This window comes from Rhipicephalus microplus, unplaced genomic scaffold (genome assembly GCF_043290135.1).
Source record: "Rhipicephalus microplus isolate Deutch F79 unplaced genomic scaffold, USDA_Rmic scaffold_38, whole genome shotgun sequence".
Classification (NCBI taxonomy): Eukaryota; Metazoa; Arthropoda; class Arachnida; order Ixodida; family Ixodidae; genus Rhipicephalus; species Rhipicephalus microplus.
In genome coordinates this window covers 3,607,026-3,630,388 of record NW_027464611.1, presented here as the reverse complement: position 1 = coordinate 3,630,388, position 23,363 = coordinate 3,607,026, and the positions used below count along the sequence as shown (strand labels likewise).

General features: G+C 45.6%; 1 protein-coding gene across 4 annotated transcripts in view; it reads right to left on the bottom strand.

Moving 5' to 3' along the window:
* Nucleotides 1-23,363, bottom strand: part of LOC142786893 (atlastin-3-like) — a 238,491-nt gene that overhangs the window by 149,127 nt on the left and 66,001 nt on the right. For all 4 annotated transcript variants that reach the window (XM_075884593.1, XM_075884591.1, XM_075884590.1 and 1 more), the window contains exon 4: nucleotides 6,590-6,802. In XM_075884593.1, the coding sequence (XP_075740708.1) occupies nucleotides 6,590-6,802 (213 nt within the window). The remainder of the gene's footprint in view (nucleotides 1-6,589; nucleotides 6,803-23,363) is intronic.

The window sequence follows — 23,363 nt, the reverse complement described above, 5'->3', positions numbered from 1 at the left end:
CATCTCACCAACCCCTCTCGACAGTGTAGTAGTTAGTCTTGCGGAATATTCATTTACAACATTGTTTAGATCACCCGCAATGATCACGAGGTTTCTTCCATTACCTTTATCTGTGAGTTTGGCGCTCGCTTGCCTAAACACTCCTTCCAGCGTACGTTCTGGGAACATACCTATTGAAACCTCCTTGTCGCCTCTCACCCTATCTTCCATGGCTTATGCGCATCATTTTAAATTCAAGTCCCCAGCGATTATCACATGCTGTGACTTTTCTGCTACAGTGTCCCGCAGCTGGAGGTTACTTGCGTTTGTACCACCAACTGCTTTGTCCCCTCCCACCCCCCCCCAACTACTTAGTGCTGTGACACAGCGCCACCTATTATACTGTTCGGGAGATACTGCTGGTTACGCCTGACGCGAAACAGGTTAGACTGAGAGGAGCTTCGCTCCTAAACATTGCGTGAGGATAAACTCAGGCTGCTTGAGCAGCAAGCAGGTGTTCTACCAAAGAGCCACGTGTCTGCTTAGTAAAACGGTGAAAATAACGGGACCTGCTTGGAAAGGCAGTGAAAATAAAATCATGCTCTACAAACACACGCATCTTCTATACAAGCTTTCTAACTCCACATTGAAAGTATCCATCCAAGGAATGGTAGGGAGGCAAAAATTCAAGCTTGAGGTGAAAGATTCCGCAAACAGTGCTTGTGCTAAGCCGACGTTTTGACATGCGTACTTGTGTTTCCCGAGGCTGTTCGTTTTTTTTTTTTTTTTGAGGAAGACAAAGTCCGCTTGTCGAGACATCAGCTCTGTGCAACCCCTGTTTACAGAATTCTTTCATGCAATGTCACAGCAATATTGCTTGATGCAAGCGTAGTTTTTCATCGAGCGTCAGAAAATGTGATTATCTTTGCAACTTTTTTGTTTGAAGCCAGCCACTTATCACAAAAGGCATACACGCTATACATGCTACAAAACACAGGATGCAGCCACGTGCGAACGCTTCTTTGAGACAAGCCACTTTAAACTTTATCAATTACAGAGCAGTAATCAACAGTTTAAACTTCTCCAGTAACACCTTACAAGGAAATGTATACAGTGTTTGGTTGGAAATACGCGCTAAGGACAGGTTATTGCTATGGCGTTCAACTGCTAAAGTGAAGCTAAATTTTTTAGTCATCAAGTCTGCCACCAAAAGTTAGGGCTGATGCCTTAAGGTGGCGGGCGAGGGAGTATTGGTCAGTTGTCATTTCATGGTAAGATCCCATACTACGTGAAGCCAAACAGGCAACAAAAGAGTATCTTTGATTTGCAATAATGAGAGTAGCTGGCGCTTTCTTACGTTTCCACGTTTACGTGGAAACCCTATAGGGTTGATGGCGGGATTACCGACACCATAGCTCAGTGATGGACTACCGGACGCGTTATTCTGAGGTCGTAGGTTAGGATCCTGCTGGTGGCCAGTCATTTTTTCTTTCAGTTTGCTTTCTTCACATTGTCATTACAAAATTTTTTTATAATACCTGTTATAGTCTTCCTGGCCTCACTGTCCATTATTTCTCAATATTAACGGTTAGAAGAGAATTGAAATACCTATAAAGTCCCATAAGTCCTCTTCCCAGCGTGACCACTGGTTTATTTTCACCGTACTGAACAACGAGTGAAGGTATAACGAAAAGAAATAGAAACCGGCGAAAACAGTGGAGCACTGACAGCTATCACCGTAAACCGAAGGTTCGGGGTATGATTCACGGTGACGCAGCCCTTAGTTCTAGCATTTCTTTGCCCTGCCCTGAAAACAAGAATGAAGATATTGCACGTCCCTTTGGCGTTAGTCTCGCTTTATTGAGGATGGGCATTCGCCAGTCGACATTGTTGCCTTTACCCGATAGCTTAAAGAGCTCATTTCGCACAAATTATGGCAAACTCGTATCTGTGATGTGAATTCGTAAGAGAAAATTGAATCTTTCCCGCAAAAAAACGTTTCGTAGTTAAAAAAGACTATCGTCTTTAAAAGAGAAGTGCTGTCCTGCGCGTAACACAGCACATTCGCAGCGAAAGCTATAAGAGCGGCCTTTGAGGGCATTTTTAAGCACTGTTTGGCCAACTGCTACAAGCACACTTGCCGTGTACCCACAATGCCACAAATAATAATTTTTGTGCCATAAGCCAGCGTTCACTATGCTATCATTCGTTATTCTTCAGAGAAGCGTGGTATCCGCTACACACATGCTAGGTATTTTGTGCAATTTTGTATGCAATAGCTGGCGACGATCACGAATCATGATTGAAGTGGGCATGTGCCACAGTTGTTAGGTGATCAAAAAGAAGTTTCCTAATGGGCTTGAACATTCGAGGACCCAATCGTTCCGCAATTAGTATTGTGTGACGCCTTGTTGTACCATTGATGTTCTAAAACACTTTGATGTTCTAAAAGCCTGCCTAGGACCAGCCTGCCTAGGACCGTGGCGCAGTGGTAGCATACTGGACTTGCACGTGACAGACCTGGGTTCAAATCTCTTTGAGGCCCTTAGTGTTGTTTTATTTACCGATTTTTTCTTGTAATAATGGTTACAGACACCAGCGGCAGAAAACTGCAGTGCCGCGCATGCCCCGTGTTTTGATGTCATAAAAGCTCTCGGTTTAAAGTACATAGAATGCGAAAAAGGTATGAAGAAAAACAGAAACAAAGGGAAACAAGGCAGACAACCCAGCTGCGCTGCTCTTTCAGCCTCAGCCTCGTACTTGTGGTACGAAGCTTTCTTGGGATTATATTTTTTTTACAGTGATTGCTGTTATAAAATCAAAACTTAGGTCACGTGCGGCGCTGTCGCTTTCTGCCACCAGTCTCCATAAACACTATCGCATAATAAGAAACACCTAGTACAAAGGACACAGTGGGTCTGGAGCCCGAGTCTGCTGCGTGCCAGCGCAGTATTCTAACTCTGAGCCATGCCGGTGCTTGGGACTCGTTCGCGAACCTGATTTAGGAAGGCTCCATGGCGGAAACTTTATGTGTTAATGTGAATAATGAAGCGTTTAGAACAACAAAATAGCATCTAGGCGTCAGACAATGCGAATAGCATAACCAGTAGGTCGCTCAATGCACCAACTCATTAGAAAATCTTGTTCCTGATCACTTATTAACTGTGACGCATGCCCACTTCAAGCATAATTCCTCATCGTCATCAGCCACTGCATGAACAATTGGCAGAAAATTACTTGCAAGTGTTTAGCGGATACCACGCTTCTCGGAAGAATGAGGAAGAATAGCATAGCGAAAGCTGGCTTACTACCCAGAAATTATTATAATTGATGCCGTAGTAGGAACTAAGCAAGTGTGCTTGCAGCAGTTACCTAAAGAGTGTTTGTAATAGGTTTTTAAAGGCCGCTCTTGTAAATTTCGCTGTGATTGTGCTGTGCCTTCCGCGCAGGCCTTGTGTTTTTTTCGCTCGGTCAATGTATATTCTACCGGTTACACAGCTTTGCGCTGCCTTCAAAATCACAAGCACTGCAAACTATGCGCACCGGTCCAGGTTTGGCGCTGCCTCCATTATCTGCAAACAATTACACCTTTACAGCCAAGCAACAGTGTCGTATAATTACGTGACAATGATGTTTCAGTTTCAGTTTCAGTTTCAGTTTTATTGAGCATTTTCTTCACAGAGTTGCGAAAAAGAAAACGCAAGGATAGGAGCAAAAAGCTGCTATATTAGCAGCTTGACGAGGCTCCTACCCCTTTTCACTTGGCATTACAGAATCAGCAGAGCACAAAACATGAAAAAACAATTTGACGTCGATTTTCAAAACTTCAATAAATAAAAAGAAAATGCATCAAAATTACATCAGTTTCAGGTTTACATAAAATAAGCAAACCACATAGAGAGAAAAACAACAAAAAACAAAAGAAAACAGTGTGCGGCCAATCATGAAACAATGCACACGTTGCTAAACGGCTACCAAAGTATTACAACATGATTATACAACGTTTACAACACTGGGTATGCGAAAAGCACGAGTTTTAGTGCACAAGGGAAACACTGACGAGTGAAATGTTGTATGTTTTACTCGTAAAAAAAAAGCAACGAAAAAAATGTCAAAGAAAGCAAACATTATACGATGCCATGTTACACAAGCACTATTATAGGGTGTTTCTTTTACATATAGTACTGTAGCCGGACAACTAGAAGATGCTAAACTACACGGCGCCATTTTGGATGAGAAGGTTCTTAAGTTGTTTTTTATGTATAATAAAGATGTCGATGTTTTTATTTTCAAGCAAGTTAAAACAAGCTGGAATACAGTGTTCAAGTCTTCTCAAACCGTGATTAGTTCGCGAATAAGGAACAAACCAGGAAGGCCTTTTCCGAATGTCATAATAGGATTGTGTATTTTTCCTGAGGTTACACAGTTTAAGAAAACAAGCATTGTTTGATAGCAAGCTTTGTTTGTATTTCATAATAAGGTTGAAACTGTGTATGTGATCGATCGGTAAAATCTTATATTCTCTGAATAAATGACTTGTATGTGCGTCGTATGGTACGTTTGCAATATGACGAATCGCTTTTTTCTGCAGTAAAAATATTTTGTTCCGATTTGCTTTAGATGTATCTGCCCACACTAGACTACAATAGTTTATGTGAGATGAAAACAACGTATTATAGAGTAAAAGTTTAATGTTTGCTGGAAGTATCTGTCGAAGTTTAGAGAGAGCACCACACGTCCTAGCTATATTTCTAGTTACTTTATTAACGTGTTCATCCCAATTAAGATTTTCATTAAAAATTATTTTAATGCTTTTTAATAGCTTTCGCTATGCTATTCTTCCTCATTCTTCCGAGAAGCGTGGTATCCGCTAAACACTTGCAAGTAATTTTCTGCCAATTGTTCATGCAGTGGCTGATGAAAATCTTAATTGACAAGTTTTCGTGGTATCTGATGCAAAATGGACCTCAAACATTACCGTAATTAGGAGATGGTTTTTCGGAGAACACGTGTTGATACCACCGACAGTGAATTTTCGCTTTTGGTGAGGCATTCAACCATTTTATCCTAAAAGACCCAGGTTGAAAAAATCGTAAGGCGACCAAATAGAATTCACTTGGATGCGTGCTTAGGGCAAACGCCTATCTGTGTTTGCATGCCCTGGTGTCTTTTTTTGAGGCTAAGGAGACATAAGATCTCTTCGATTTGGCTTGCACTGCCTGCACTAGTTCCTTAATGTGTCAAAGCAGCGCCAGCGGTGACGTGGGTACGCCACTGGTTCAGCAAGTGCTTGTGTAGCCTCGACACTACAGCGTGGCGGCTGCTGCCAAAACGAAGATTCAAGTGCAGGTATGAAGTTCTTCGAATAGCCAACGCGGCGTGTACCGATGGTGTTGTTTACCAAAACACTGCTGCGAGGGCTGTCTTCATGCCATATAAAGAAAACTACTGGACAGCGTTCATGATTCCAACAAGGATGATCTGTACTGTAACAGAGGAGGTGTTGGCGGGGTTTGTGTTGGTCTTTTGCTCGGTGTACGTGAAAATGTCAGTCATGTTCTCAGGTACAGGAACGCTGTCGGACGATTCCATTAGTATGATTTCATGAGACTGTTCATACTGTCTAGAACGATAATTTAGCGGTTTAGTACTCTATTCTGTACTGTCGGCCTTCTAATCAAGTGCGTGCGAGGCCATGGAGCAATAAAAAGCAAAAAATTGCGGGGGTTCTTTGTCCAAGAGAGCCACTTTTCTTCACAGTATATCAATATAAGACACGTGAGCAAGCTTCCTTCAATACATATTTTAAAACAGCCTTTTTAAGGCTTCCTATCGCATCAGTTTCACACTTTCGTAAAGAGGAGGTGAGTGCGCAGCTTGCGTCTCGAACTGCGTCTTTATTACTTTAACCTTTTTCTTTTTTTCTACGATTCTTACTGCAGTCAACCAGGGTGGCTTTTTCTGCTCATGAGACACACATGTAACAGAATCCGTCCTAATAGCTGCCGATAAGGCATGGCTAAGATTACCCGTCCGTGGCACGAGCTTTACTTAAATGTTTGCACGCACGCACTGAACAACACCCAGTGTCGTCTACTCCAAGCTTGGGAGGAGCAAGGGGCGCACGCCACGCTGCACCTCCTTTTGAGCAAGTGCTGGCCGGCAGAGAACTCGGGCAGCACTACGCTTGTACCGCGACAAAACGAGGAAGCCAGGGCAAGGCGCGTGCGCGGCACCAGTAAATCGAGGAGAAGGGTGCTGCACCTGTTGAACTGGTGCCGCCGCTGTAGCTAAATCGAAAAGACCTCTAAATGACTTCACGGGCTCCACGTCAGTGAGGTCGCTACCGTTATAGTTGGTTGTAATACGGCATGTCAAAAAGAGCAACAAAGTACGTCAGCCTTTGAACTGCCTCAATCTGAAAACTGCAGTGCCTATGCGCGTCCTTTCCACGAAAATGTTGAAATAGAAGAGGGCTAGCGTTGTTGCGGCAGTGGCTGTGGAGGAGAATGAAGCCACTCAGAAAACTTTTTTTTCTGTTAGAAATATTTCAAACTAAAGCATTCAGCATTACCGCCATATTAACCAAAGAGGTTTCACTAACATCTACCTTTAAGCCGGGGTGAGGCATCAGAAAGCAGCGGATCTTCATGAAACATGTCTTTAACTTCTGCCGCAGCTGTCGCAGCTCTTCGTCCTCTATGTCGTCGAAGCGGCTGTCCAGGAGTTGTTGACCACCTTCCAAGCCATAAGGCATCTCGTACGCACACTGCCAGTCACGCACCAGAAACAGCAAGCTCTGGAAGGGCCGTGCACATCCCACCTGCACATCACACAGTTTTTCACCCGTTGTATTGATTAACGAGGCTAATTGTTTCACTTACAGTTGCATGAATTCACCTCCAGCACTGAAGTATGGCAGGCGCATGTTTTCCGCAGTAAAGACTGCAAGAAGACTCTAGTGCACAGTTGTGCTAGCGGAAACTAGGACTACAGCTTCTCATCAAGCCTTGACGGATTGGCCCCTGAGGTGTCCCGCTCTTATGCTCGATGGCAACGCTTCCTTTTGGGGTAATGGCAGGCACATATCTGTATCACCAAACTGCAGATATGCATTGTTACTTTGACACTTCGATGAATCTAGGGTTGTTAAATTTGATAGTGTACCTCATATTGATACCATAGTTTGCCACGTATTCACAAAGCTTTTTTTATGTTTTTAAGCATGTCCATCAGCTTTTGCTCAACGTAACTCCTGCGCAATTATTAGCCGCTCATCACTACTGGTTGTAGTATAGAAGTTTTCGGCAAATATGTGCGTGATCTGGCGTTGTGCACAACACAAGTTTCTGAGTTTTTAGGCCCCTCTCAATTTATTAAGCTTTATCATTCAAAAAATTGCAGTATTTCGACGCACAGAACAATACATTGCACCACATAAAGCTGCAAAGACGACCATAAAGGCAAGCGCGACCGCTATAGAAATTCATGTGCTATAAGTATCCCACTAGCTGACTCATGACGGCAAAGGAGTCTCAAATACTGGAAACATAATTTCCTGTGATAAGTTCGTATATTCTCTGGATTAAATCTGCAGACTATAATACCCAACTTATGAGTGCAGTATAATCAGGTTGACACCAAAAGCGCAATCTCACGGCTCCGATCATTAAGAACACAAGGCAGATGGCTATTCGTGCAGATGACTGGTGCATCAATCAGGATTTATTCTTGATGAAAGAAATCTACCAGGTGCCGAAGTTTATATCTGTTCCTCGAAGTGCTGACGAGAAAAAAATGGCAGATCCCACGTACAGTGGAAATCGATGATATGCGAAGCACAAATGAGGAAGTTTTATATGTACCTCTAAAACCACCCCAACGTTACAGCGCGGAAGTAAATTATTCCGTACATGACTTTCATATCATGAATATCTCGTTTGCGCCTAGCATATGTGTTTGTCGTCCCTTCAGGTAAAGTAATACCAAGTTTAGTGCATGTGAAGCGAGCCAAATGGCTGCGCGGATGCTATGAGCGTAGTCAGTGTAATGACATGTAGTCATGTTTTACATGACACGCATATGGTGATTATCATGTTTGGACGTGTCATATTTACCTTAGCGGTCTAAACAGGCCACATGATATCAAATTTTATATATGTGGAGCTCCCAAAATAGCCACGAGCACGCTATGTGCGTAGTATGTAGTCATGTTTTACAAGACAAGCATGTCGGGATTATCATGTTTGGACGTTTCATTTACCTTTACTGCTACTGCCTGCACACGTCCCATTATACCATATTTGGTATATATGGAGCTAGCAAAGTGACCACGAGCACGCTATGTGTGTAGCATGTTATGTTTTGATGACACGCATATCGGGATTGCCAAGTTTTCAGGTGTCATTTACCTCCGCCGTCTATTAACCTCTCGTGATACCTAGTTTGGTATGTGCGAAGCTGGCGGAACAAACGCGAGCACGCTTTGAGCGTAGCGTATAGTCATGTTTTACATGAGATGCGTGTTATGATTATCATATTTGGAAGTGTCGTTTATATACACGTCACAAGACATCAAATTTCGTATACCTGGAGCTAGTGAAACAGCCACAATCACGCTATGAGTGTAGCTTGTAATAATGTTTTACATAATACGCATGTCGTTATTATCATGTTTGGATGAGTTATTTACACCTTCGTCGTCCATTCACCTCAAGTAATACCGAATTTCGTCTAAGCGAAGCTAGCGCAACGGCCGCGTGCGCATCTTGAGCGTGGTATTTTGTAATGTTTTTTACATGACAAGCATAATATGATTTTCATGCTTGGACGTGTCATTTACCTGCCTCATCTGTTTGTTCCCGTATACCTAAATTGCTATATGTGAATGAAGCTAGCTTAACGGCCCTGAGCTCATCGTGAGGATGGTATGTTTTCATGTTCTTGCATGACACGCATGTCATGATTATCATGTTTGCACCAGTCGTATACCTTCTTGATACATTCACGTCCCTTAACCAACTTTGGTGTACGTGAAGCTAGCGAAATGGCGGCGAGCGTTCCATCAGCGTGGCGCGTAGTCATGACTCACATGGCATGCCTGTCAATATTTTCACGTTAGGGTCTCTCACGTTCGCAATGCAGTCATACCACCTTTATGTCATGTGAATGAAGGCACTGCAAGAGTACCAAGACTATGAATTGTATAGCGTGAAATAAATGACATACATGTCATGATTCTCATGGTATGCTTAATCAGTTTTGCTCGTCATACAGTCTTGTTATGGCATACTAATTTTGGTATAGGTACCATTATCCAAACGGTCAGGAGAGCTAAAAGTCGTAGGCGGCTAGATAGATAGATAGATAGATAGATAGATAGATAGATAGATAGATAGATAGATAGATACGACTTGTAACAAAAATTCGCCAAGAGACGCTTTGCATTCAATACATTTTCTCGATCAACTTCACATCCTTAGGTCCCGGGGCACATTGAGCCACTTATTTTAAGAGAGGGGGCAGGGGGTGGGTGGGGTGGACACGTTACGTAACACAATAGGGTACTTGGTCTTAGCTATTTGTGTTTACTAGGAGAGAAACCCATTCTTAGCCTAAAATATTCCGCTAATGAGTGCTCACAATCGATTTAGTCATTTGTCCTAATTGGTGATAGGTGGTAAAATACAAGCACTGAAGTGAAGGGAGGGTGCCAACACAGACTTAGGGGGGGGGGGGGGGGGAGGGTGTGTGATCGCACCTGCCATTCCGCTCTGGATCAGCCACTGCATAGCTCCTATATTGCGCAGCATGGTCATCGCTCTAGATGATTTAAGCGTGAAAAACGATCAGTAGGTAAAGCTGGCACGATGACAGCAAGTTCCAAGTATGTCATATAGCTGACAAAGTGTGTTCATCCAAAAAAGTTTCTTTTGCGTTATTTGATTGTATCCAGTGCTTAGTTATTATTGCGAGGAGTGGCTGCCCGAGGACAAGTGCTGAAAAAGGTAGCGCCTCATAGTCACGTAGGCAGAATTTTTTTTCGGGGAGGAGGGGACAAACCTTATGTCTGCTTGCGTTGGTATGTGTGTTTGTATACATACGTAGGCAAAGTGGGAAGATTTTGGGAAGGGTTTGAAACCCCTTATTTACTACATCCCTGGAGCCTAATTTTGTCTGATTTTATCATCGTAAAAGAAAGTACCAGCTTACAATTAAACCATTCTTCCTCAAAGGCTGCTGCTTCAATAGAAGACTATGTCTAACAGCACAGGGCCACGCACCAAGCAGTATATGCCAAATTTGGTATTACAGTACGTGAATAGATGACGAAAGTATGTGACTTGTGCAAGCATGATAATCATCAGATGCGTGTCATGCAACAACATGATTACATACCACGATCATGATGCACTCGCGGCCGTTTCGCTAGCTTCACATGTACCAAACTCGGTATTACGTGACGCGAACGAATAACAAAGGTAAATGACACAACCAAACATGATAATCACGACATGCATGTCATGTAAGAACATGACCACATGCCCCACGGATGATGCGCTCACAGCCGTTTCGCTAGCTTCATCTATGCCAAATTTGATATTACGTGACGCCAATGAATGATGAAGGCATGTGACTGGTGCAAACATGCAATCATGAGAAGCGTGACATGTGAGAACATGACTACAAGCCACAGTCAAGGCACCAATATACACTTCGGCATGACGCGGTGTGCGTGCTCGCCGGCGTTCATTTCCTCGTGTCACGCCTGCGTTGCCACGCCAGGTGCGCCCCGCGCTGCGTTGCTTTGTCTCATGCGCGTTTCAGCGCGTCCGGCGTCCCTTCATCACGAAAAGAGCAAGGCGCAGTTTTGTCTGGGTAACGCATCGGCGCAAAATGCAGCATGTCGCATTTCGCAGCAGTTGCCGTCGGACCGCGCCGACGGACACTGGTCGCACCTAACGTCAGACTATAGAGAGCTTGCATTTTGCTAACGAAGCGTCGCTTTGCCCAGCGTGCGCGCGTGTCAACGCTACATTGGAGTATATTGGGATCTTCATGACGCAATCGCGGGCGTTTCGCTAGCTCCACATATACCAAATTCGCTTTTATGTGACGTCAATAAATTATGAAATATATAACTGAAGCAAACATAAAAATCCTGACAGGCATGTCATGTAAGAACATGACAATATACAACACTCATAGCGTGCTCGCGGCTGTTTCGTTAGCTCCGCATATACTAAATTCAGTATCACGTGACGTGAATAAATTACGGGGGTAATTGACACATCCACACATGATAATCGTGACACGGAAGTCCTGTACGGCATCATTTACCTCTACCTCGTAACGTTGTGCTGATTTTGAAGTGACATATCAACGTTTCTTATTCGTGCTTTGCATATATCATTGATTCCCAGTGTACGTGGGATCTGCCAATTTTTATTTTTTGCGATTTAATATCTCCACCAGATGTCACGCGCTACCAGCTCGAAGAAACATGCAAAGAACGCTAACCATTTTCACGAAAATCACACGCGTGGCGGGCCTCCTATCGACGTCCTCACTGCTATCACTGTGGCGAACTTGGGCAGATCTGCCAGCAGTGCACTTATTTAAAGCTAGGATTTCGTGGTTTTTAGGCCGGCTCTCCATCTCTTAGGTTTGGCCAGCGGGCTCTGGAAATTGCAGACTACGTTGCTCAGTAGAGCGGTTCGACGTCTTAGCACCACCCACGTTCTCTGCCACCATGGCGGTCCTCGCCTAATTGTCGCACCTATTCGGGCAAAGTGCAGGGTGAGTCACTTAGCCGGCGTCAGGAACACTAGTCACAGCGACCTTCGGGGGCGATGCTGCTCAGACTGGTCATCCTCATTTACGTGCACTGACGATACCGATGATACGTCGATGACCACATCACCGGCTGATTGGGGCAGAGTTTCCCTAGATATTCCTTGTCTGCTAGATGCTCGTGCAATGAGGACTTTAGTAGACACTGGTGCGAACTATTTCATAATTAAGAAAAACCTCGCCGCTCTTATCAAGAAAGTAATTACGTCTTGGAATCGCACATCAACTCGTACAGCTGGCGGCAATATTGTTACCCACTGGTTATGTGCACGAAAGATTGCAACTACGCAGTTGTACGTTTTTGCTCGTTTGAGCGTTCTACGTCAGTGTTCTTGAGACCTGATTCATTGACATGAATTTTCGCAGGAAGCAGGGTGCTATAATTGCCATTTGACGACGTCTAGTCACGTTCTCAACCATATGCGCCACAACAGCTCCTGCTGGCCCAAGCCACTCCAGCGTGTCTCCTCGCGTCGTTGACGACACTGTCAAGTTATCATGGCGTGGGATAGAGTGATGCATGGTGAATCAGTCGTGGAAAGTAATCACTCGCTTCTAGTGTCTCAGGGTGTCTGCGTAGCGAGACGTCTTGTTGACCTTCATGATCATCACTGCGGCGGTTCTTGCCACAAGCTTTAGCTACGATCACCGGCACCTTTTCTCTGGAACTGTCACCACCTACGCCGACCCAGAAGACGTAGTGTTGCTGTAGCTGAGTGTTTGCCGTTCATCTTCAGACTTTTCACTTATTTTTGCAGTTATACGGAGAACATTGTTCCCTTTTCGGCGGCGATGGAAGTGGACTCATTTGCACGGCCACCCGAGTTGCCGGCGTCAACGCCGGCAGCCTCAAGGAAGCGAAACTGCCTTTCCAGTGACAGCGAGGCTACCCTCGTGGACACTGCCGAGAGCGTCGACAGCTCCGACGACGAATACGTGACCGTCGTGAGCCAGAAAGCAAAGCGGAGGATGCTCAGGGCATCAATGGACGCATCCGCTTGGAGGGCCCCGCAAAGCCCGCCGAGGTACACCGTCCTATTCTTGCATACGCAACCATCCATCAACATGAGACTACTGAACAGGCAAGCTGTATCTTCAGAGCTCGAGGCACTGGTGCCGAACCGTATTAAGAATACCAGAGTGAATCCCCGGAAAAATGCTGTAGCAGTGGACGTCGCTCAAGCGTCAGCGTTGGATTCACTGAGCAAAGTTACCGTCCTTGGCGGCATGAATGTTCACAATATCATTCCGCTAGGAAATCAGGCAACTACAGGCGTCATATACGACATCGATGTGACCATCTCGAACGAAGATCTGTCGATTATTATTAGGCCTGCTAATGATGGGCCCCAAGTACTACAGGTGTGCCGTCTAGGAAAGTCGAGATGTGTGAAGATAGATTTTAAGAGTGATTGCCTGCCGACACATGTTAAGGTGGGTCATTTTCGACATGCTGTGCGACCATTTGTCCCTAAGCCGCTTCAGTGCCGAAAATGTCAGAAATTTGGTCATTTGAGCACCGTCTGTGGAAATCCTACAACATGTTCTCGTTGTGGTGCACCACACTCTGCCGACAACTGTAAGGCTAATTTCTATAAATGCCCAAATTGCCAAGGGTCCCACGACGCCGCATCAAAAGAGTGTCCGAAAATAAGGCAGATTTCGGTTTTTCGGTTTTGAAGAAAATGGTGAGGGACCGTTCGACTCACCAAAAAGCGGTTGCTGTCGTCAGGCGACATCGTTCTCGTCGCCGACGCTCATCTAGAAAGCCTGCCTACAGTATCGTCTTCTGTAAAGCCTCCTTTCGTTGAATCAACTTCACCACCACCGCCGGACAGAAGGAACACGTGCACTGAGAATGCTGGCCCTGAAAAGGAGGTTCTGGAAGAAGCATTGCCATCACTTCCAAAGATAAGCACTGCGGAAAAATTGGAACGTGCACTGGTAGCACCACTTTCTGCATCTCGCCAAGATGAGGTGACAGAGCGTGACCGAGAAATTTTGACGATGATCAAGTCTCTCATCAATGCCATTTGCCCACTTATAGGCAACACGAACACGCCCACAACACGATGCGCAGTGCAAGTATTGGATAACCCGAGTCCAGTGCCTGCCAGCTTCGCATAGACAAAATGGCTCTTTCACTGCCTTCATTCTGAGACGAAGTACGTACTGCGACAGTTTTACAGTGGAATGCCAGAGGACTTAAATCACGGATCTCATGTTTTCGACATTACGTTTTCGCAACAGATTTTCTATATTAGTAATATGTGAACCAAATTTGTCAAAAGCGATAAAGCTTTCTGGCTACGAAGCCTTCACTTCATCGACTTGTGGTGAGCCCAGCAAAGTAAATATATATATCCGCACAAATTTAACGTACATTTCACATTTGGTGCAACTTCATAACGTAAATCAATACGTATGCCTCCGCGTTGCAAAGAAGAAGGTAGCCTTCACACTTATCGGCGCAAACATCTCACCATCTGGTCAGTTCAATGGTAAAAGACTACATGACATCTTGACCGCTACACCTAGACCTTGGATTGTTATTGGTGATTTTAATGCTCATCACTTGCTTTAGGGAAGCACAAATATTGATTCCAGAGGCCGGAAACTTGCTGAATTTGCTTCACGCCACGAACTTAACGTTATGAATGACGGCAGTCCAACGTATTTGCGTGGTTCGAAATATAGCAGTTGCTTGGATCTGGCATTGGTGTCACGGCAATTCACCCAACAAGTGCGATGGTTCACTGATATTGAGACACACGGCAGTGATCATATTCCAACGTATCTGATGGTCACAGGTTTTGCAACCTTCTCCTCATCAACGAACAGAAGAGTTAATTGGACAATGTACGAGGCAAAGGTGGAAGAGGCATGCGATGATGTCGTGTGCGGCCTCTAGGAGGTAATGACAAATGTGATGGAAGAGGTTACGTGCGCCTTTAAATACACAGCAAAGCGTACAGAATTTGATATAGAACTTGAACGACTACGAACGATTTTTAGGTGGGCGGAGAGGAGGTACAGGTGCACTAATTCGATTCATGACATCAGAGACGCTCGACGTCTACAAAAGAAAATACAACGTCGCATGGACAAGCTGGAGGACCAACGGTGGAAGAAATTTTGTGAATCACTCGATCCTCGCAAGCCTATGTCCCATATATGAATGATGGTGCGTGGCCTTGGCTCGACTCCACAACATCGTCCATTCAGCACATTTGCTCTCCATGAAGGCCGCCTGCAGGTTGACGTTACTGAAGATTTCTGCGTGAGGATTGCGGGTAATGTGGTTACCATGAGTGACGAAGTTCTTGGGGATGCTGCCGTAGCACGAGTTTCTGAACTGAATATGCTTTTCTCACTCTAGGAACTGGATGAAGCTCTAGCCACCTGCAGACGATCATCGTCAGCTGGACCGGACGGTATTACATACGCTGCTTTATGCCATCTTCGAAGACGCGGAGGAGACCAGCTATTAAAATGCTACAACCAGTCATGAAACGATGGCGTCGTTCCCGAAAGGTGAAAATGCAGCCGCTTGGTACCAATCCTCAAATCTGGAAAGTCGCCGCTTGATCTAGCATCATATCGACCCCTTGCGCTATCCAGAGGCGTGGGGAAAATAATAGAAAGAATGGTTCTGACACGCCTCAAGTGGTACCTTGAACGCTATAATATGTACTCAGAGGCCATGGCTGGTTTTCGAAGAGGCCGCTCTTCTATTAATAATGTCATCGACCTTGTAACCTCTGTGCAACAACAGAAATACCTCAAGCGTATCTCGGTTGCAATGTTCCTCGATGTGAAAGGTGCATACGACAACGTAACGCGGGATGCCATCTTAGATGCCTTGGCGAACATTGGAATCGGTGGAGAAATGTTTCGATGGATTCGTAGCTACCTACAGAGGAGATCCTTCTTCGTTCTCACTGCGGAAGGCCGCACAGTTGATCATTACACCGGTCGTGGCGTCCCACAAGGCGGGTTCTCAGCCCTACGCTGTTTACCGTCACGATCATTGGCCTTGTACAAAGTCTACCTTGATCAGTGAATATCTCTACATACAATGATGATATATGTATCTGGGCTTCAGCAGTGACACAACTCCAGGTACGCACACAGCTCCAGAAAGCAGCGAGAATAACGTCGACGTACCTCGGCCCTCAGTCCCCAGCAGCTGCGAAGCAACTGACCACGGCGGCGGTCAGATCTGCAACGCAGCAGAGGGTGCTAAGAATCTCTGGATCCGGACAGGCAGCCATTGGAACCTGAACTTGGCAACGTTTAACGCCAGAACCTTATCTATTGAGATAAGTCTAGCTGTACTATTCGAGGAGCTAGAGGGTGTAAAATGGGATATAATAGGGCTCAGTGAGGTTAGGAGGACAGATCAGGCCTATACGGTGCTACAGAATGGGCACGTCCTTTGCTATCGGGGCTTGGCAGACAGAAGAGAACTGGGAGTGGGGTTTCTAATTCACAGAAACATAGCTGGCAACATAGAGGAATACTATAGCAAAAATGAAAGGGTGGTAGGTATCGTAATTAAACTGAATAAGAGATACAAGATGAAGGTGGTAGAGGCTTACGCGCCTACATCCAGCCATAATGACGCTTCAGTTGAAAGCTTCTATGAAGACGTGGAATCGGCCATGAGTAAGGTAAAAACACAGTATACAATACTGATGGGAGACTATAAAGCAACGGTAGGGAAGAGGCAGGCTGGAGACCAGGCAGTAGGAGATTATGGCATCGGTACTAGAAACGCCAGAGGAGAGCTACCAGTAGAATACGCAGAACGCAATTATTTACGGATTTTGAATACCTTCTACCAAAAACGAGGAAACCGCAAGTGGACATGGAGGAACCCTAATGGCGAAAATAAGAACGAAATAGACTTTAAAATGAGTGCACACCCAGGCATCGTGCAGGATGTAGAAGTGGTTGGCAAGGTACGATGCATGGACCATAGAATGGTACGGTCTCGAATTCGCCTAGACTTGAAAAAAGAACGACAGAAACTGATACGCAAGAACCCAATCATTGAGCTAGCACTGAGAGGGAAAGTACAGGAATTCAGAGTGTCGCTGCAGAACAGGTACTCGGCTCTTAGTGAGGAAACCAACCTTAGCGTAGATACAATGAATGATAATCTGACGAGTATTATTATGGAGTGTGCAGTGGAAGTTGGAGGCAGGGTAGTTAGACAGGACACTGGCAAGCTTTCCCAGGAAACGAAGAACCTAATTAAGAAGCGTCAAATCATGAAAGTGTCAAGTACAACAGACAAAATAGAACTGGCAGAGCTTTCGAAGTTGATTAACAGGCGTAAGGTATGCGGTGTAAGGAGGTATAACATGGAGAGAATTGAGCACGCTCTGAAAAATGAAGGAAGCGTCAAAGCAGTGAAGAGAAAACTTGGGATAGGCAAAAGTCGGATGTATGCACTAAGGGACAAAGAAGGCAAAATAACTACCAATATGGATAGGATAGTTGAAATGGCGGAAGAGTTTTACAGAGATCTGTACAGTAGCGGAGACAACTACGACCTTAATACCATAAGAACTAGCAGTAACCCAGATGACACCCCACCATTAATGATAGAGGAAGTCAGAAAAGCTTTGGAGAGCATGCAAAGGGGCAAAGCTGCTGGTGAGGATCAGGTAACATCAGATCTGCTGAAAGACGGAGGACAGATTGTGTTAGAAAAACTAGCCACGCTGTTTACGAGGTGTCTCCTGACGGGAAGAGTACCAGAGTCTTGGAAGAACGCTGACATCATCTTAATACATAAGAAAGGAGATGACAAGGAGTTGAAGAATTACAGGCCGATCAGCTTGCTCTCTGTAGTATACAAGCTATTTACAAAGGTAATTGCGAACAGGGTAAAGAAAACATTAGAATTCAATCAACCAAAGGAACAAGCAGGATTTCGAACAGGCTACTCAACAATTGGCCACATTCATACTATCAACCAGGTAATAGAGGAATCTTCAGAGTATTACCAACCACTATACATAGTCTTCATAGATTACGAAAAGGCGTTTGATTCAGTAGAAATATCAGCCGTCATTCAGACACTGCGGAATCAGGGCGTAGATGAAGTATATATAAACATTCTGGAAGAAATCTACAGGGTATCAACTGCTACCATAGTGCTTCATAAAGAAAGCAAGAGAATACCAATCAAGAAGGGTGTAAGGCAGGGGAACACTATCTCCCCAATGCTATTTACCGCGTGCTTACAGGAGGTTTTCAGAAGCCTAGAATGGGAGCAGTTAGGGGTAAGAGTTAATGGAGAATACCTTAGTTACCTGCGCTTTGCCGATGACATTGCATTGCTGAGTAACTGAGGGGACGAATTGCAACTCATGATTACGGAGTTGAACAGGGAAAGCAGAAAGGTGGGTCTTAAAATTAATCTGCAGAAAACGAAAGTAATGTACAACACCCTCGGAGAGGAGCAGCGCTTCGAGATAGGTAATAGTGCACTTGAAGTTGTAAAAGACTATGTCTACTTAGGGCAGGTAATAACCGCAGAGCCGAACCACGAGATTGAAGTAACTAGAAGAATAAGATTGGGGTGGAGCACATTCGCCAAGCACTCTCAAATTATGACAGGTAATTGCCACTATCCCTCAAGAGGAAGGTATATAACAGCTGTATCTTGCCAGTACTTAGCTACGGAGCAGAAATCTGGAGACTTACAAAGAGGGTTCAGCTTAAATTGAGGACGACGCAGCGAGCAATGGAAAGAAAAATGGTAGGCGTAACCTTAAGGGACAAGAAGAGAGCAGACTGGATTAGGGGACAAACGGGAGTGAAGGATATCATAGTTGAAATAAAGAAGAGGAAATGGACGTGGGCCGGGCGTGTAGCGCGTAGATAGGATGACCGCTGGTCATTAAGGGTAACTAACTGGATTCCCAGAGAAGGGAAGCGGGTTAGGGGGAGACAGAAGGTTAGGTGGGCAGATGAGATTAAGAAGTTTGCGGGTATAAATTGGCAGCAGCAAGCACAGGACCGGGTCAACTGGCGGAACATGGGAGAGGCCTTTGTCCTGCAGTGGACGTAGTCAGGCTGATGATGATGATGATGATGATGATGATGATGACCTCCATGCTCGAGGTCTCACAATTTCCACCGAGAAGTGCGCCTTAGTCCCTTTCACCCGGAAGCCCATGATCTGGTATCCTGTTTCTATCGACAACGTGAACCTTTCGTGTATGAGACGTCACCAATTCCTGGGCATTATTGTCGACAGAGATCTCTCGTGGAGTGCGCACATCTCGCACTTGAAGAAGACGCTCAGCTCTATCACACACGTGATGAGATTTCTCGCTGGTAAAACGTGGAGTACATCAGTGTCGTCTATGCTTCAGCTGTACAGAGTGCTCTTCTTGGGAGATTTGCGGTATAGCACGCCCGTGCTTTCCAAAACTAACATCAGGGTCCTGCAAAACATTCAAGGCCAAGTCCTCCACACATGCTAGGGGCTACCTCGGTGCGCTAATACGTTAGCAACAATTGGTATTGCTAAAGACCATCCGATCATGACTCATATAACTGTCGACACACTCCGGACACATATCCGTCGCATATCCAAAGTGCCTAACCACCACCTTGCTAGCTTGGCGCTAGAAAGACCAAAGGCAGCGTTTTCCAAAGTTGTTGCGGCTAACCAGAATTCCATCTCGTGGAGATTCTCGCCCGCAACCATATCACTATCTCCAGAGTGGGGCATGAAAAGACCGACTGTGCACCTTGAAGTGCCGGGGATATCTAAAAAGGCAAGCCTGTCATCTGCAACCCTCAAGCAGATATCACTGGACCTTTTGCATTTGTCGTATGCTAACCGAATTCATGTTTACACGGACGGTTCTGTCTCGGGAAGTTCGACAGGTGTCTTTGTCGTACCATCTCGATCAATCACTGTCAAATTCAAGACATCACACGTCACGACATCTACGGGATCCGAGCTCGCCGCTCTTCGAGCCGCTGTGGAGTTTGTTACGCAAGAATCCCCTAGTAGATGGGCCATTTTCTGCGACTCCAAGGCAGCCCTTCAATGCGTGCGAAGTCTACGACGAGGACACTACCACCAGATGATGTATCGTATTAATGAAATTCGTCATCGCGCTGCTGATCAAGGACACGACATTGTTTTACAATGGTTGCCGGGCCACTGTGGCATGAGTGGTAACCACCTCGCCGATGACGCTGCCCGATGTGCCCACGATGGAGCGCCCACACTGTTAATACCCTTGTCAAGAGTAGACGCAGCTAAAGAACTTGGTCACATTGCACATAATGCCACGCTTGCGCACTGGCATTCTCCATTTAACTCCAATCATCGCCCTAAGAATCTCAAGTCATTACTCCAGAAACAACTTCTATCCAAGATTTCTCAACGTTACGCTAGAATGCTGTGCCGGCTGTGGACTGGGGTAGCGTTCAGCAAGTCATTCAGCCATCGCATTGGCATGGCGGAATCATTCATGTGCGAAAGCTGCAACTGTATAGAGACTATTGAACATCTCTTGTGCCACTGTGTCCAATTTGATGAAGATCACCGGGCTCTCCAGTGTACCTTGAATAGACCCGATGACCGGCCGTTTAATGAAGCAAAGATCTTAGCAGCCTAATCGCCCAGCACATCAGCACAGAAAGCCACACGAGCCCTCCTGAGATACTTGTCAGCAACTTCATTGAGGGACCGTCTGTGAAACTCGACATTGTGTGTGTGATGTGACATGTGTCTATCTTCCCTCTCTCCTATACTCCCCTCTCCCCCTCCCCATGTGTAGGGTAGCAAACTGGACGCATAGTCTAGTTAACCTCCCTACTTTTCCTACGTTCCTTCTCTCTCTCTCTCTACGCCAACCCAGTTGCTAATGTCACCGAGTGTTTTGCTTCCGAGCCCATCGGCACTGCTTAAGCACCTTTACACTGCGTCGAAATCAGTGCAATGCTTTTTGAAGTCAACAAGCAGCGTTTGAGCGACCTGTACTTGAAATTCTTTACGTGCTTCGCACATTCTTCGAAGATAACGTTAAACGCCATTAAATCAACACACTATTATCACCTACGATGACGCACACTCCATAGGGCAGCAGCCTTATTGTGTTTCGCCAACCGAGCGGCACGTGATTCAAAAGCAGGTTAAAGAAATGCTTCAGGATGGCATTATAGGGCCTTCACACTGCTCTTGGTCGTCACCAGTCGTTCTTGTGAAAAAGGATTATGGCAAGCTTCGCTTTTATGTCCACCACAGGAAGTTGAACAATGTCACAAAATAAGACGTGCACCACTTGGCCAGAGTCGATGATTCTCTGGACATGCTGTGGCGCGTGAAGTATTTTTCGTCCATCGACTTGAAGAGTGGTTATCGGCCAATAGAGGTCGGCGAAGGTTACCGGCAAAAGACCGTTCTTATACCCCCGGGTGGTCTTTAAGATTTCAGAGTGCTCTCTTTCGGCTTCTGTTCCGCTCCAGCAAGCTTCCGGCGAATGATGAACCCCATGCTGGCAGACCTCAAGTGGAAAAGCTGTCTCGTCAACCTCAATGATGTTGTGTTTTTGCAGACATTTGGCGAGCATGTTCTTCATTCTCGGAATGTACTCAAAGCCACACTCAAGCCTGAGATAAGTTTTTTGGTCACGTCGTGAACGCCGCTGGTGCTTGACTTGATCCTGGGAAGCCTGCTGCCGTCACCGCTTTTCCAGCTCCAAGTGACAAGAAAAGTCTTCTATGATTTCTGGGTCCGTGCGAGCATTACCTGCGCTTTATTGAAAATTTCTACAACAATGCGGAACCAGTATTATGCCTCACGCGTTAAGACACACGGTTAGTCTGGGCTGACGAACAGCAGACTGCCTTTTCGGAACTACAGCACCGGCTCTCTTCCTTTCAGTGCTAGGTCATTTCAATGAAGATGCTGACATGAAGTTCACACTGATGCCAGCAATATGGGTCACTGATGCCAGCAATATGCGCCTACAGAAATTCAATGTCACCATGAAGTACAAGTCAGGTAAAAATCAGGAAGATGCCGATACGTTATCAATAGCACCTCTTCGATTCGCGAGTACAGCCGCAGAACAGCACGACGCCTTCGTGGCAACTATCAGCGGGTCGGATCTGATCTCACATTAACAAAATGACACCTATATAAGACTGATTATAAATCACTAAGACGGGGGCACTAGGCACATTGCTCGTCCAATGCCACGAATGTCGCCATATTTTTGCCTACGAAATGGCATAAGATACAAAAGCAACACCGGTGCAGAGAACAAACCTCATCTTCTGGTCGTGTCTGAAGCCCTTCGCGAGGACGTCTTGTTAGCTTGCCGTGATTAGCCCACATCCGGCCATTTGTGCTATTCGAGAAATCTAAATCTGGTGCGACCACTCCACTAATGGACTAAAGTGTCTGACCGCATCAAATGCTACGTGAAGGAATGTCGTGAATGCCAGTGGTGCAAGACACCACCTTTGAAGCCTGCGAGTCATCTACAAATGATCGATCCACCACTTACATCGGTTTATCAAGTGGGAATAAACCTCCTAGGGCCGTTTTCGTTGCAATATTCCGGAAAGAAATGAATTATTGTCGCAACCAATTACTTGACGTGTTAAGCTAAGACGAAGACACTCAGCAAGTCGGCATGGACTTACCGGGGCCGTTTCGACATCGAATTCTAGGAGCAAATGAATCGTCGTAGATACTGACTATTTCACACGCTACGCCGAGACAAAGGCCCTGCCCAAAGGCAATGGCTCTGAGGTAGCAAAATTGTTGTCGAAAACATTGTTCTGCGTTACGGAGCTCCATAGGTACTCATTAAGGATAGAGGCACAGCCTTTACGGCGGACCTGACGCAGGCGATCCTGCGGTACAGCCAGACAAGTCACCGCCGGACCACTGCGTACCATTCACAGACCAATGGCTAAACGAAACGTCTTATCAAGACCATCACTGATATTCTGGCCATGTACGTCGACGTCGAGCACAAGACGTGGGATGAAATCTTTGAATACGTGACCTTCGCGTACAATACGGACGTCAAAGAAGCGACGCACATCACGAGGTACAAGTTGGTCTATGGAAGAAGCTCAGCATCGATGCTCTACGATATGCTTAAAAACGTCGCTGACGAAGAGAACCTCGACGTCACTGTCTACCTTCAGCGCGCTGAAGAAGCTCGTGAACTCGCCCGCCTGCGCATCAAGAATCAACAGGCCATCAGTAGTCGCCGTTACAATCTTCGGCGAAGCTTCGTGTAGTACGCCGACGTGGGCTCAGTGAAAAACTTGTGCTACGGTACTTCAGACAGTACAAAGTAGTTCGAAGCCTCCACCAACTAGATTACGAGGTTGTTTCCGAAAGCATCACGAATTCTGAATGGCGCTTTGCTCGACCAGAAGTCGTTCATGTCATGCAGCTCAAGCCATTTCATGCTGCGCTAAATTGAGGACTGTATTTGGTTGTTTTTCTTGTAGTTTCTCGCTTTTAC